General features: G+C 36.6%; 1 protein-coding gene across 4 annotated transcripts in view; it reads left to right on the top strand.

Annotated features, from left to right (window-relative positions):
* Positions 1-13919, top strand: part of NAA35 (N-alpha-acetyltransferase 35, NatC auxiliary subunit) — a 98471-nt gene that overhangs the window by 39137 nt on the left and 45415 nt on the right. For all 4 annotated transcript variants that reach the window (XM_057721309.1, XM_057721311.1, XM_057721308.1 and 1 more), the window contains 3 exons: positions 773-823; positions 1490-1573; positions 2447-2561. In XM_057721309.1, the coding sequence (XP_057577292.1) occupies positions 773-823; positions 1490-1573; positions 2447-2561 (250 nt within the window). The remainder of the gene's footprint in view (positions 1-772; positions 824-1489; positions 1574-2446; positions 2562-13919) is intronic.

Below are 13919 nucleotides of genomic sequence, written 5' to 3'. Positions count from 1 at the left end.
TGACCCGGATGATTTTGTTCTCATAGAGATTAAAAATGAAGAACAGTTTTATTTCTACTATTTTTTTATACTTGTATAATAGCATGGTTATCAAAACAATTTTGCATTATTGTCTTATTTGATATTTATAATTATTCAGTGCATTAGGCAGTAAAATGCACTTTTAGATGAAGAAAATACAGCTCAAAAGAGTTAAGTAACCTGTCTTGAGTCTTACTTAAGGGCATGCCATTAAGTAAGTGGCAGCTCCAGGGCTAGAATCCAGATCTACCAGATCTTCTTGTGGTACTGCCTTGGGATTTTGTGAAAATAGTCAACCATATGTAACACATGTCTTAACAAGATGTTTTTGCATTTTAGTATAGACCTGATCAATGTTTACCATGTGACTTTATGATGTGATTTTGTAAAGCCTACTTTTTTTCTAACAGGGTTAGTTTTGAGAGCATCAGAAATTTCAGTTAATAGATGTTTTAAAAGAAAGAAGTACTGTGTACCATGTGCTTCTGCTTATGTTATTCATTGTTTTGCTTTTGTTGTTTTTAATACCTTATTCTTTTGTGTGATCTTTATAATTTACATCAAAATGAACTTTCTGTATATAGTACTAATAGGAAAATAACTAATACAGCTTTTTTCTTCCAAATATTTTTCTTCAGATAGATTCTTGCATATGCTTAACAAGTTAATTTATTACTTTACCTTGTATAATTATAATCTAATGCTTTTATAGGTTTGTGTTTGTTTTAATTCACCTTTTTTAAAATTTTAGAGTACTCGAAGTCGACAAGGAGAAGAAAGAGATCCAGAAGTTGAACTAGAAGTAATTGAACTTATTTTCTGGTAGATAATATCAGAGAAGTCTACCTCTTAATATTGTAGTTTTATGAACTGCGTTATAATTTATGGAAGCCCTTTTTAAGGTATTTCTTTAAAAATTGGACATTGCAAGGGAGTTTATTTCCCTTGTATTTATTTTGATAGAATTATAATACAGCTCTTTCAAATACATGAGTTCAAAGCTCTTCAATATTCCTGTGAGGTAGGAAGAAAAAAATGACTTTTTTTTTTTTCAACAGGTGATCCATCAAAACTTGGCAGAATTTAGGAACTTACACAATTATCAAAAGTTGTCAAACCTTTGTTGAAATCCTAAATTTTCTGACTGCTTAAAGCACCTTCTTATCAATCCTTTTAAAAAATGCTAGTTAAATCAGTTTTGAAATAATAGTATAACTCCTGACTTAGGGAAAAATCAGCCCCCTCTTGATACAGAAGCTTTATTGTATATTTCTATTTCAATAAAATAGGCTTTGTTTTATTGTTTTCTACAGCTCATTTTCAGACATTTAAAAGACTATAAGTGAAGGTGTTTGTAATGTAGTAAGTTATTAACACTGGGATTAGGACTTAAAATACTATATTTTAAAATGAAATGTCTTTGAAGGACTTTGCATCTTTTAACTTTTAGTCCTTTCTTATTTTTTAGCACCAACAATGTTTAGCAGTATTCAGCAGAGTGAAATTTACTCGAGTGTTACTGACAGTGCTTATAGCCTTTACTAAGAAAGAGGTAAGGCTTTTTACTATAATCTATTTTAGTGTTTTTGTTTTCAATGGAATGCTTTATTTTGGTAGTTCTGAGACTTTTCCATTGAAATATATGTGCACAAGACACACATATACATATACATACAGCACACAACATTTTGTGTGTTTACATCAGAGTATCCCAGATTTTCTCCAGAAGTCGCATGAATTTTACATTCTGCTCCATAACATATCCATGTCTTGTTGATATAAAAATAATATCTTATATTACTTATTAGCGAATAAAATAATAGAAACTGAAATTGCTTCTGGGTAGTTATTGTGAACTGGAGAAATTAAAAGTGAGAACTTTAGGTAACAGTCTTTCATTCAGTTAAATAATTAACTTAGATTTGTGTAGAACCAAAGCAAACCTTAGATAGTGAAAATTTTTGTGTGTATATTGCATTAACTCTGAAGTAAATTACAGACTAATTTGTGAATAGTTAATAAGTGGTGAGTAGAGATCCCACCTTTATTAACTTCTGTAATTCTGTTCTTTTTTTAAAAATTTCACCTTGATGAATAACTTAGTAGAGAAGTTGCTGTTTCCCTTTTTCTAGTTGACTGCATCTCTCTTTCTTTTTTTTTTTTTAAAAAAAACATGAGATTAGTAGACTAAACCAGAAATGTTCCCTGTAGTTTTTTAATGGCTCCTATAAGGTATAAATATGGGTAAAAAAATTATTTCTATCCTAACAGGATCTGGGCATCCTGTATTAAGTGAATAGTTTGTGAAAACCAATGTCATTACAGCAAGCATTTAATTTCATTATTGTTTATAGGATTTTCCTATTTAATGTATATCTTTCAGTGAAAGAATATGTAAGAATGTTTTTGGTGATTTATTTGCTAGACCAGTGCTGTTGCAGAAGCTCAAAAATTGATGGTTCAAGCAGCAGATCTTCTTTCTGCCATTCATAATTCATTGCATCATGGCATCCAGGCCCAGAATGATACTACAAAAGGAGGTAATTGTCTGTTTTGCTCCTACTCTCTCTTTTTTTTTTTAATTCTTTCCCATCCAGAGTTTATAGTGTTTGGTTTTTTCTAACATATCATGTAAGTCAGTCTATGCAGACTTTGGAATGTTTTGCTCCATAGACTTACGTAGTATTCATGGTCCCTTATTTTAAATTTTTTCAAAACCAGTTGGCTATCTCCTGTATCTTATTGTTTAGGTTCTGAATATTTATCCTGTGTGGTGATCATGCTGTAATGTCTGCAGTACATCATTCTTTTTCAGTAACTCTTTTGAGATATAATCACCTCCATTAGGCCTAGATATTCCCTCTGTGGCCTCATTGCACTCATACATGCCTCTGTTAAATTTTTTTAGTATATCATATTATAGTTTACCTTTTACGCCAAAGTCTCTTCTTTGTGCATCTCTACAGTGCTTGGCACATTGTTGACGTGCAGTAGATCTTATTTATGAACTCTGCCTTAAAAATAAAAGGAATAGTGTACCTTTATTCTAAAAGCTCCAACTGAGTTAACATTTTAGTAATAATATGTAGCAATTTTTGTTATCCTTAAAACCAGTAAAATGAGATGATATGTGTATTTTTAAAATTAGTTTTTCACAGTTGTTGGTCCTCTGACCAGGAAGTCCAGTTTTTATTGACTCACACTCCTTTCCTTTTTCACCCCTTCCTTTCCTTTCAGGGACAGAAGTTGTGGTATTCCCCTTCCTATGAATTTTTTTTCTTACTCAAGCGTTAGGTAGTGGAGCAGTTAAGAAGGTAATTTGGTTTAGGAACTCAGTATTATCTTTATGGATAATAATTATACTGAACTTATAAATTAATTCTTAATTCATTAACATTTTCTCATTTTCTCCAGGAGAGGGAAAGATTAGGTGACTATTAGATGGTTGACTAGGTGGCATTCTGCAACCATGGGACATTAAAAAGAAAAAGGTTTTTCTGTATAACAAGCTATCTAGTACATGTTTACAGAGAGGTAAACATATCTACAACTCTTCAATACTTTAAAATCTAGTACAAGAATACTTTATGAAAACCACTGTAAAATACATTGCTTCCAAGTAATTTGATTGGTTTTGTATCAACAGGGTATTATGATACAAAACAGGAGTATTTCAAATGACTCAACTCTGATGCTCCTTTTTGCCATATCCTGGCTACTGTGGGCTGTTCTGGGTCTGTAACTGAAGATAATAATTGCCATGGGATCATTAGTTATCCATGTGGTTTGTGGCTTCCCTGTAGTTCAGATCAGTCAGCAGTTTTAAAAAAAAAAAAAAAGCCTGTGTGTGTATTCTCAACTATTTTTCTGGTTTTATGGGCTGTTCATGAGTAAGCTTTAGGAAGATGGTTGGCATAAAGTTAGTTTGAATAAACTAAGCAAGTGAAGTTTTAAATTTAGGGAGTACTCACTCTGAGCTTAGTTTTCTGTTAAACACTGTTTAAGCTCACTTAATTTAACTTTGTAATTATGCAACTGGAGCATGAAGCTAAATAGCTCTATAATAAAAAAGTGAATGCTTTCCTGGTAATGTTTACTGCAAGAAAATGATGATAAAGCAATAGGGTAGATTAGTTTTGGTCTCAGATTTTTCATTTTGCCTTCTTAATATTATTACAACTCTAGCTAGTAACAAAATAACTGTAAATTTTGAAATTGCTGAGCATTAATTTTAGCTTCTCATTGAAAAGATATGTAATCGGTGGGAGCTTGGAAACAGTGGTGTAAAGGGAGAAAGTAGGAAGAATCAAACTTGATTCAAGGATTACTTGCTGGTGTGCCGGTGGGTTTCTCAGTAGATGTGATGTCTTGAAGATGAAGGAGGCAGAAATTGTTTGGGAACAGGAGATGCTTAAGGAAGGCAGCTCAGGTATAATGAATAGGATTTTTTGATGTGGTGACATGGAGGAGTCCACTAGTAAAGTAAGTAATTTGCTATGGAAAATGGATGGAAGAACAGGTTTTGGAGTTATTTTCATGTTAAGTGCTAATTGAAATTGAAGGAGTAGATATGGTTACTCAGGGCTTGCTAGGTCAGGACCTTGGGTTAAATCTTTGTTGAAAAAACAAGAGGATCCAGTGGCATACATATTGCTCCTTGTCTTTGACTGTGCTGTTTTATTGCTTGTGAAGTCTATACTTCTTTTTATGTGTCTGTGGAATTCTTCAAAGTGATGTTCAGATCATTTCCTCCAATGAGATTTTTCCGTGTTCTGCTTGTCAAAGTTTATTTCTCTTTCCCGTATTCTTTTATAGTTATCTGGATTAGATTTGGTTTACTCTTTAGAATGCAAGCATCTTTAACAGTTGCTGATGGAAGTGAAAAATTTAATTAAACTTATGTTGCCTGAAATTGGTAGGTACTTTTGAAGTGTAGCTCCAAATCTGACGTTCAGTTTCAAGAGGCCTTAGGGAATTCCAGTGGTTAGGACTCTGAGCTTTCAGTGCCAAAGGTACAGGTTCAGTCCCTGGGCAGGGAACTAAGATCCCACAAGCTGCATGGCACAGCCAAAAAATAAAAAATAAAAACAAGCCTTGTCATCCTTTTGAAAAAAAAAAAAAAAAGATGGCTGATTCAAGTGGTAGCTTAAACACATGTATTTACCTTCTGAAACCTTAATGAAAAAATGAAGAAGTGTTTGGGTTTCTTAAAAAATGGGTATAATCAATAAAGAGGAAAAAGATAGGGAAAGAAGACAATAGCAGCGAAATTTTAGAAATTGGAAAACAGAAGGACATTGAACTGAATTCTTAGCCACTGATAGGGAAAGTCAAGATACAATCCAGTTTATATTGCAGATCCTCTGAAGGGCCTCATTTTTAGTATACCATGTATTTCTGGAAATGAGGATGAGAATTATGGTGATAAGATGAGAACTGGTTGAAAATCTGTTTAGAAACAGAGATTTCCTCCCCATTTTCTCCGTGATAGCATTCCTGAGCCTCAGAATACTATAAGTTTATTCTCTGGAATAGGGGAACAGAGAGATTTTGAACTGAGGAGATACCAGGCACTGTTGAATGGTACACACTATGGGGGAGCTAAGTGGTAATTTAAATACTTATTGTAACACCTGTCCCCTTTCCTGCATGCCACTTCAAGCACTAGCCATTTTTTTCCACCTACTCAGCTTCCAAAACAGTGCATCCTGGCTCTTGCATTCCACCTAAGAATTTGGAAGACTTTTAGGGAAATCTGGCAAGCCCAAGAGATGAAGAAAAACATCAGCAGAATCTAAATTTATTGTTATTAGCAGTGCTGCTACCAAACCATTTTATTCATAGAGGCTCTTAATGAGGTTTTTGGTCCTATGGTTTCAAGCCTGAGTATTTAGTCATGGGTGGAAATCTTTAGCCTATAAAGACCAAAACAGGCAAGCAAACAAAATACCTTTAAAAAATGAAAAAGAAAAAAAAAAATCAATGCATGTGTAAAACAAAAATAGGATATTATTAAAAAGAAAAAAGGAAAAAAATTTTTTTGAGATTCACAGTGTAAGAGCAGAAATCATTAAAAAAAATAGAAAACATAGAACAAAAATTGAGGAAATCTTCGAGAAAGTAGAATAAAGATAGGCTGAAAATAAGGAGAAAAAAGGTAAAAATATTACAGGATCAGTCCAGAAGGTCCATTATCTAATAAACATACATAATAAATAAACAAGATAAATGAAGGATAAGTAGATGATCCTAAGAGATTTGAAAGAGAAAAATAGAATACACAGAATCAAGACAGAATGTCATCAAACTTTTGAACCACAGGAATGGAAGCCAGAAATCAGTGGAGCAAAGAACAAAGTTGAAGTAGTCACACTTCCTGATTTTAGAATTTACCGCAGTGCTACATTAATCAAGAGAGTTTGGAACTAGCATAAAGGTAGACATAGATTAGTGGACTAAAACTGAAAATCCAAAAATGATCCCTCGTGTTTGTGGTCAGTTGATACTTGACGTGAATGCCAAGACAATTCCATGGGGAAAGAAAAGTATTTCCAACAAATGACACTAGGACAACTGGAGAACCACATGCACAAGAATAAAGTTTGGTACCCTCTCCCACCCCATCTTCACATCATAAACAAAAATCAACTCAAGATGAATCAGTGACATAAATGTAACAGAACTAAAAATATGAAACTCTAAAACCCAGACATAAATCTTAATTAAATAAAAAGAAAAATTAAGTCAATGAAAAAACAGGCAAGGGATCTAAATTAGACATTTCTCTGAATAAAATTTACACATGGCCAATAGCATGTGAAGAAACAGATGTGCCATGGGGAATGCAAATCAGAATGAGAAGGTACCACTTCCCAACCACTAGATGGCTGTGATAAAAAAGATAGTAACAAGTATTGGTGGGGTTATGGAGAAACTGGAAACTTCAGCCACTGCTGGTGGGAATGTAAAATAATGCAAGTACTTTGGAAATAATCTTGCTGTGTCTCAAAAGGTATAATGTAGATTTATCACGTGACCCAACCATTTCTAATACTAGATAGATACACACACACACCCCCCAAGAGAAATGGAAACTTGTCTACACACAAAGTTTGACAGTAATGCTCACAGCATTATTATTTAGAATAGCTAAAAGGTGGAAACAACCCAGATGTCCATCAGCACATGAACGGATAAATAAAATGTGTATCCATGCAATGGAGTAGCATTTGGCAATTAAATGAAGTACTAATATCTGCTACAACATGGATAAGCTTTGAAAACATGCTAAATGGAAAAAGCCAGTCACAAAAGATCATATATGATTTTCATTTATATAAAACATCTAGAATAGGCAAATTCATGGAAATGGAACGTAGATCAGTGGTTGCCTAGGGCTGGAGGAGGGTGGGAAGAAGGAGGACTGCTAATGTATATGAAGTTGCTTCTTGGGGTGATGAAAATGTTCTGTTTTTAATAGTGGTGGTGGTTTTACAACTCTAAATATACTAAAAAACTGTTACGCTGTACACTTTTCTTTTTAACTCTTTATTGGAATATATTTGCTTTACACTCTTGTACCAGTCTTTGAGATATACCAAAGTGAATCAGCTGCATCTACACATATATCCCCATATCCCCTCCTTCCCGCGACTCCCCCCCACCCTCCCTGTCCTGGCCCTCCAAGGCATCTCCCATCATCAAGTTGACCTCCTTTTGTTATACAGCAACTTCCCACCAGCTATCTATTTTACAGTTGGTAGTGTAAATACGTCTATGCTACTCTCTCACCTCGTCCCAGCTTCCCCTTCACCCCTCACCCCAGCCCCATGTCCTCAAGTTCATTCTCTACTTCTGTATCTCCACACTTGCCTGTCACTGGGTTCATCAGTACCATTTCTTCAGATTCCATATATATGTGTTAGCATACAGTATTTGTTTTTCTCTTTCTGGCTTACTTCACTCTGTATGACAGACTCTAGGTCTATCCACCTCATGACATATAGTTCAATTTCATTCCTTTTTATGGCTGAGTAATATTCCATTGTATATATGTGCCACATCTTCTTTATCCATTCATCTGTTGATGTGCATTTAGGTTGTTTCCATGTCCTGGCTATTGTAAATAGTGCTGCAATGAACATTATGCTACATGTTTCTTTTTGGATCATGGTTTTCTCTGGGTATATGCCCAGTAATGGGATTACTGGGTCATATGGTAGTTGCATTTTGTTTTTTAAGGAACGTCCAAGCTGTTTTCCATAGTGGCTGTACCAGCTTACATTCCCATCAGCAGTGCAAGAGAGTTCCCTTTTCTCCACACTCTCTCCAACATTTATTATTTCTAGATTTTTTGATGATGGCCATTCTGACCAATGTGAGGTGATACCTCATTGTGGCTTTGACCTGCTTTTCTCTAATAATTAGTGATGTTGAGCATCTTTTCATGTGTTTGTTGGCCTTCTGTATGTCTTCTTTGGAGAAATGTCTATTTAGGTCTTCTGCCCATTTGTGGATTGGGTTATTTGCTTTTTTGGTATTAAGCTGCATGAGCTGCATGTATATTTTGGAGATTAATCCTTTGTCCGTTGCTTCGTTGGCAAGTATTTTCTACCATTCTGAGGGTTGTCTTCTTGTCTTGTTTATGGTTTCTTTCTCTGTGCAAAAGCTTTTAAGTTTCATGAGGTCCCATTTGTTTATTCTTGATTTTATTTCCATGATTCTAGGAGGTGGGTCAAAAAGGATCTTGCTTTGATGGATGTCATAAGAGTGTTCTGCCTAAGTTTTCCTCTAGGAGTTTTATAGTGTCTGGCCTTACATGTAGGTCTTTAATCCATTTGGAGTTTCTTTTTGTGTATGGTGTTAGGAAGTGTTCTAATTTCATTCTTTTACATGTTGCTGTCCAATTTTCCCAGCACCACTTATTGAAGAGGCTGTCTTTTGTCCATTGTATTTTCTTACCTCCTTTGTCAAAGATAAGGTGTCCATATGTGCTTGGGTTTACCTCTGAGTTCTCTATTCTGTTCCATTGATCTACCTTTCTATTTTTGTGCCAGTACCATACTGTCTTGATCACTGTAGCCCTATAGTATAGTTTGAAGTCAGGAAGCCTGATTCCACCAGCTCCATCTTTCCTTCTCAAGATTGCTTTGGCTATTTGGGGTCTTTTGCATTTCCATACAAATTGTGAGATTTCTTGTTCTAGTTATGTGAAAAATGCCGTTGGTAATGTGATAGGGATTGCGTTGAATCTGTAGATTGCTTTGGGTAAGATAGTCATTTTCACAATATTGATTCTTCCAATCCGAGAACATGGTATGTCCCTCCATCTGATTGTATCGTCTTTGATTTCTTTCATCGGTGTCTTATAGTTTTCTGCATACAGGTCTTTTGCCTCCTTAGGCAGATTTATTCCTAGGTATTTTATTCTTTTTGTTGCAGTGGTAAATGGGAGAGTTTCCTTAATTTCTCTTTCTATTCTTTCATTGTTAGTGTATAGGAATGCAAGAGATTTCTGCGCATTAATTTTGTATCCTGCTACTTTACTAAATTCATCGATTAGTGCTAACAGTTTTCTGGTAGAGTCTTCAGGGTTTTCTATGTATAATATCATGTCATCTACGAAGGGTGACAGTTTCACTTCTTCTTTTCCAATTTGGATTCCTTTTATTTCATTTTCTTCCCTGATTGCTGTGGCTAAAACTTCCAAAATTATGTTGAATAATAATGATGAGAGTGGACACCCCTGTATTGTTCCTGTCCTTAAAGGGAATGCTTTCAGTTTTTCCCCATTTAGAACGATGTTGGCTTTTGGTTTCTCATATATGGCTTTTATTATGTTGAGGTAATTTCCTCCTATGTCCATTTTCTAGAGAGTTTTTATCATACATGGATGTTGAATTTTGTCAAAAGCTTTTTCTGTGTCTATTGATATTACCATATGGTTTTTATCTTTCAATTTGTTAATATGGTGTATCACTGATTGATTTGCGTATATTGAAGAATCCTTGCATCCCAGGGATAAACCCCACTTGATCATGGTGTATGATCTTTTTAATGTGCTGTTGGATTCTGTTAGCTAGTATTTTGTTGAGGATTTTTCCATCATATTCATCAGTGATATTGACCTGTAATTTTCTTTTTTTGTGACTTTTTTGTCTGGTTTTGGTATCAGGGTGGTGGTGGCCTCATAGCATAAGTTTGGGAGTGTTCCTCCTTCTGCTATAATTTGGAAGAGTTTGAAAAGGATAGGTGTTAGCTCCCCTCTAAATGTTTGCTAGAATTTGCCTGTGAAGCCATCTGGCCCTGGGCTTTTGTTTGTTGGGAGATTTTTAATCACAGTCTCAATTTCCATACTTGTGATTGGTCTGTTCATATGTTCTATTTCTTCCTGGTTCAGTTTTGGAAGATTGTACTTTTCTAAGAATTGATCCATTTCTTCCAGGTTATCCAACTTATTGGCATATAGTTGCTTGTAGTAATCTCTCATGATGTTTTGTATTTCTGTGACGTCTGTTGTTACTTCTTTTTCATTTCTAATTCTGTTGATTTGCATCTTCTCCCTTTTTTTCCTGATGAGTCTGGCTAATGGTTTATCAATTTTGTTAATCTTCTCAAAGAACCAGCTTTTAGTTTTACTGATCTTTGCTATTGTTTCCTTCCTTTCTTTTTCATTTATTTCTGCTCTGATCTTTATGATTTCTTCCCTTCTGCTCACTTTGGGGTTTTTTTGTTCTTCTTTCTCTAGTTGTTTTAGGTGTAAGGTTAGGTTGTTTATTCGATATTTTTCTTGAGGTAGCACTGTATTGCTATAAACTTCCCTCTTAGGACTGCTTTTGCTGCATCCCATAAATTTTGGGTCACTATGTTTTCATTGTCATTTTTTTCTAGGTATTTTTTTATTTCCTCTTTGATTTCTTTAGTGATTTCTTGGTTGTTTAATAGCTATTGTTTAGTCTCCATGTGGTTGTATTTTTTACAGTTTTTTTCCTGTAATTGATATCTAGTCTCATGGCATTGTGGTCAGAAAAAATGCTTGATATGATTTCAATTTTTTTTAATTTACCAAGGCTTGATTTGTAACCCAAGATGTGATCTATCCTGGGGAATGTTCCATGTGCACTTGAGAAAAAAGTGTATTCTCTCGTTTTTGGATGGAATGTCCTATAAATATCAATTAAGTCAAGATGGTCTAATGTGTCATTTAAAGCTTGTGTGTCTCTGTTTATTTTCTGTTTGGATGATCTGTCCATTGATGTAAGTGGGGTGTTCAAGTCTCCCACTATTATTGTGTTACTGTCAATTTCCCCTTTTATGGCTTTTAGCATTTGCCTTATGTATTGAGGTGCTCCTATGTTGGGTGCATAGATATTTACAATTGTTATATGTTCTTGGATGGATCCCTTGATCATTATGTAGTGTCCTTCCTTGTCTCTTGTAATAGTCTTTACTATAAAGTCTAATTTGTCTGACATGAGTATTGCTACTCCAGCTTTCTTTTGGCTTCCATTTGCATGGAGTATCTTTTTCCATCCCCTTACTTTCAGTCTATATGTGTCCCTTGGTCTGAAGTGGGTTTCTTGTAGGCAGCATATATAAGGGTCTTGTTTCTGTATCCATTCAACCAGTCTGTGTCTTTTGGTTGGAGCATTTAATCCATTTACATTTAAGGTGATTATTGACATGTATGTTCCTATTACCATTTTCTTAATTGTTTTGGGTTTGTTTTTGTAGGTCTTTTCATTCTCTTGTTTCCTGCTTAGAATTGTTCCTTTAGCACTTGTTGTAAGGCTGGTTTGGTGGTGCTGAATTCTGTTAACTTTTGCTTATCTGTAAAGCTTTTGATTTCTCCGTCAAATCTGAATGAGATTCTTGCTGGGTAGAGTATTCTTGGCTGTAGGTATTTCTGTCTCAGGACTTTCAGTATATCCTGCCACTTCCTTCTGGCCTGCAGAGTTTCTGCAGAAAGACCAGCTCTTATCCTTATGGGTTTTCCCTTATATGTTATTTGTTGCTTTTCTCTTGCTGCTTTTAATATTTTTTCTTTGTGTTTAATTGTCGTTAGTTTGATTAATATGTGCCTTGGGTTTATTCTGTATGGGACTCTCTGTGCTTCTTGGACTTGATGAATTATTTCCTTTCCCATGTTGGGGAAGTTTTCCACTATAACCTCTTCAAATATTTTCTCAGACCCTTTCTTTTTTTCTTCTTCTGGGATGCCTATGATTCGAATGTTTGTGCACTTAATGTTGTCAACCAAGATCTCTGAGACTGTCTTCCATTCTTTTTATTCTTTTTTTTTTTTTTTTGTGCTCTGTGGCAGTTATTTCCCCCATCCTATCTTCTAACTCACTTATTCGTTCTTCTGCCTCAGTTATTCTGCTGTGTATACCATCTAGAGTATTTTTAATTTTGGTTATTTTGTTATCTAGTACTGTTTGTTTGCTCTTTAGTTCTTCTGATTCCTTTTAACTGTTTCTTGTATTTTCTCTATTTTGTTATCGAGATTTTGGATCATTTTTACTATCGTAACTCTGAATTCTTTTTCAGACAGTTTTCCTATTTCCTATTCATTTATTTGTTCTTGTGTATTTTTACGTTGTTCCTTCATCTGTGGCATATTTTTTTGTTGTCTCATTTTCCCCCTACTTCGGATGGGCGGGATTGTGTTCCTGCTGGGTCTTGGTGTTAAGTTGAGAACCTCTGGGAGACCTCACGGTAAAGGATATTTCCTGGGAATTGGGTTTCCCTATTAGTCCAATGTTTTGGCCTCAGAGCTCCCACCTCAAGAATGCAGGCCTGATGCTGGGTTTGTGTATCAAGATCCCACAAGCTGTGTGGAGCAGGGAAAACGGAAAAAAAAAAAAAAAGTAGGAGAACAGGAGAACAATAGCAAGCTAAAAATTACAATAGTAGGAAACTAACAGATGTGTTAGAAAAAATTTTTAAAAAAAATGATGGAGCAACAACTGGATCGTAAAACAACTGCAATATCTTAAGTGAGGGAGTGGGAAGAAAAAAAAAAGAAAAAGAAAAATGAATAAAAAAGAAAAGCCAGAAAAGGCCTTGGCTGTGGGGACAGGGCTTAGACAAGGGCGGGGGTGGGGGTGGGGGGAATGTTAGGCAATGGGCAGAGCCTACCCTTAGAGAAGGCCCTGGGGGTGGTGGGGAATGGGGCTTGGATCCAGTCAGGTAGAGGGGCCCGGAAATGCCTCTGGTCCTGGGAGCAAAGGACCAGGTCAAGGTACTCAGGGGCTCCCTGGGCCCAAGTTGGTGGGAGAGATGCAAGCACCTCCCCTAGTCCTCTAGTCTCGGAGAGTCCCTCCCCTTTGGGTTCTCTTCTTTCCCACCCCCTCTCTCCTATTCCCCTAGAACCCTTACAGCTGCAGGGGGCACTGAAAGGCAGGAGACCAGACTCTGACACCCAGCAGGCTTCCCAGGGCCAACTGGGCTAGGGTAATGCCTGCCACACTGCGCCAGATCTCCCAGTCTGGTAGGGTCCCTGTCTGCCTCTCTTCCTCTCCCCCACCCCCCACTCTCCTAGGTTCTAAGCAGCTGGAGGGGGTCCAGAGAATGAAGGACCAGGTCCGGGAGCCCAGTCGGCCTCCCTGGCCAAGAGAGCAGGCGAAATGCCCTCCAGCCTTCCCCGTCCCCCAGTCTCAAAGCTCCCACCCCTCTCCACCTGCTCGCCTCTCCACCTCCTCGCCCCTCCTCCCTCCTCCCACACCCCCAGGACCCAGGCAGCCTGGAGGGGACCTTGGAGGATGGAGGACCCCTCTGTGGAGCCCAACAGGCCCCGGCCTCCTGGGCGGGAGAAACCCAATCGCGGTTTCCCCGATCTCCCCAGCCCCCATCAGACCCTCCAGGCAGGAACCTCTCCCCTCCCCCAGCCACCCCTG

The sequence above is a fragment of the Hippopotamus amphibius genome, chromosome 2 (assembly GCF_030028045.1).
Source record: "Hippopotamus amphibius kiboko isolate mHipAmp2 chromosome 2, mHipAmp2.hap2, whole genome shotgun sequence".
Classification (NCBI taxonomy): domain Eukaryota; kingdom Metazoa; phylum Chordata; class Mammalia; order Artiodactyla; family Hippopotamidae; genus Hippopotamus; species Hippopotamus amphibius.
This window is presented reverse-complemented; position numbering and strand designations above follow the sequence as displayed.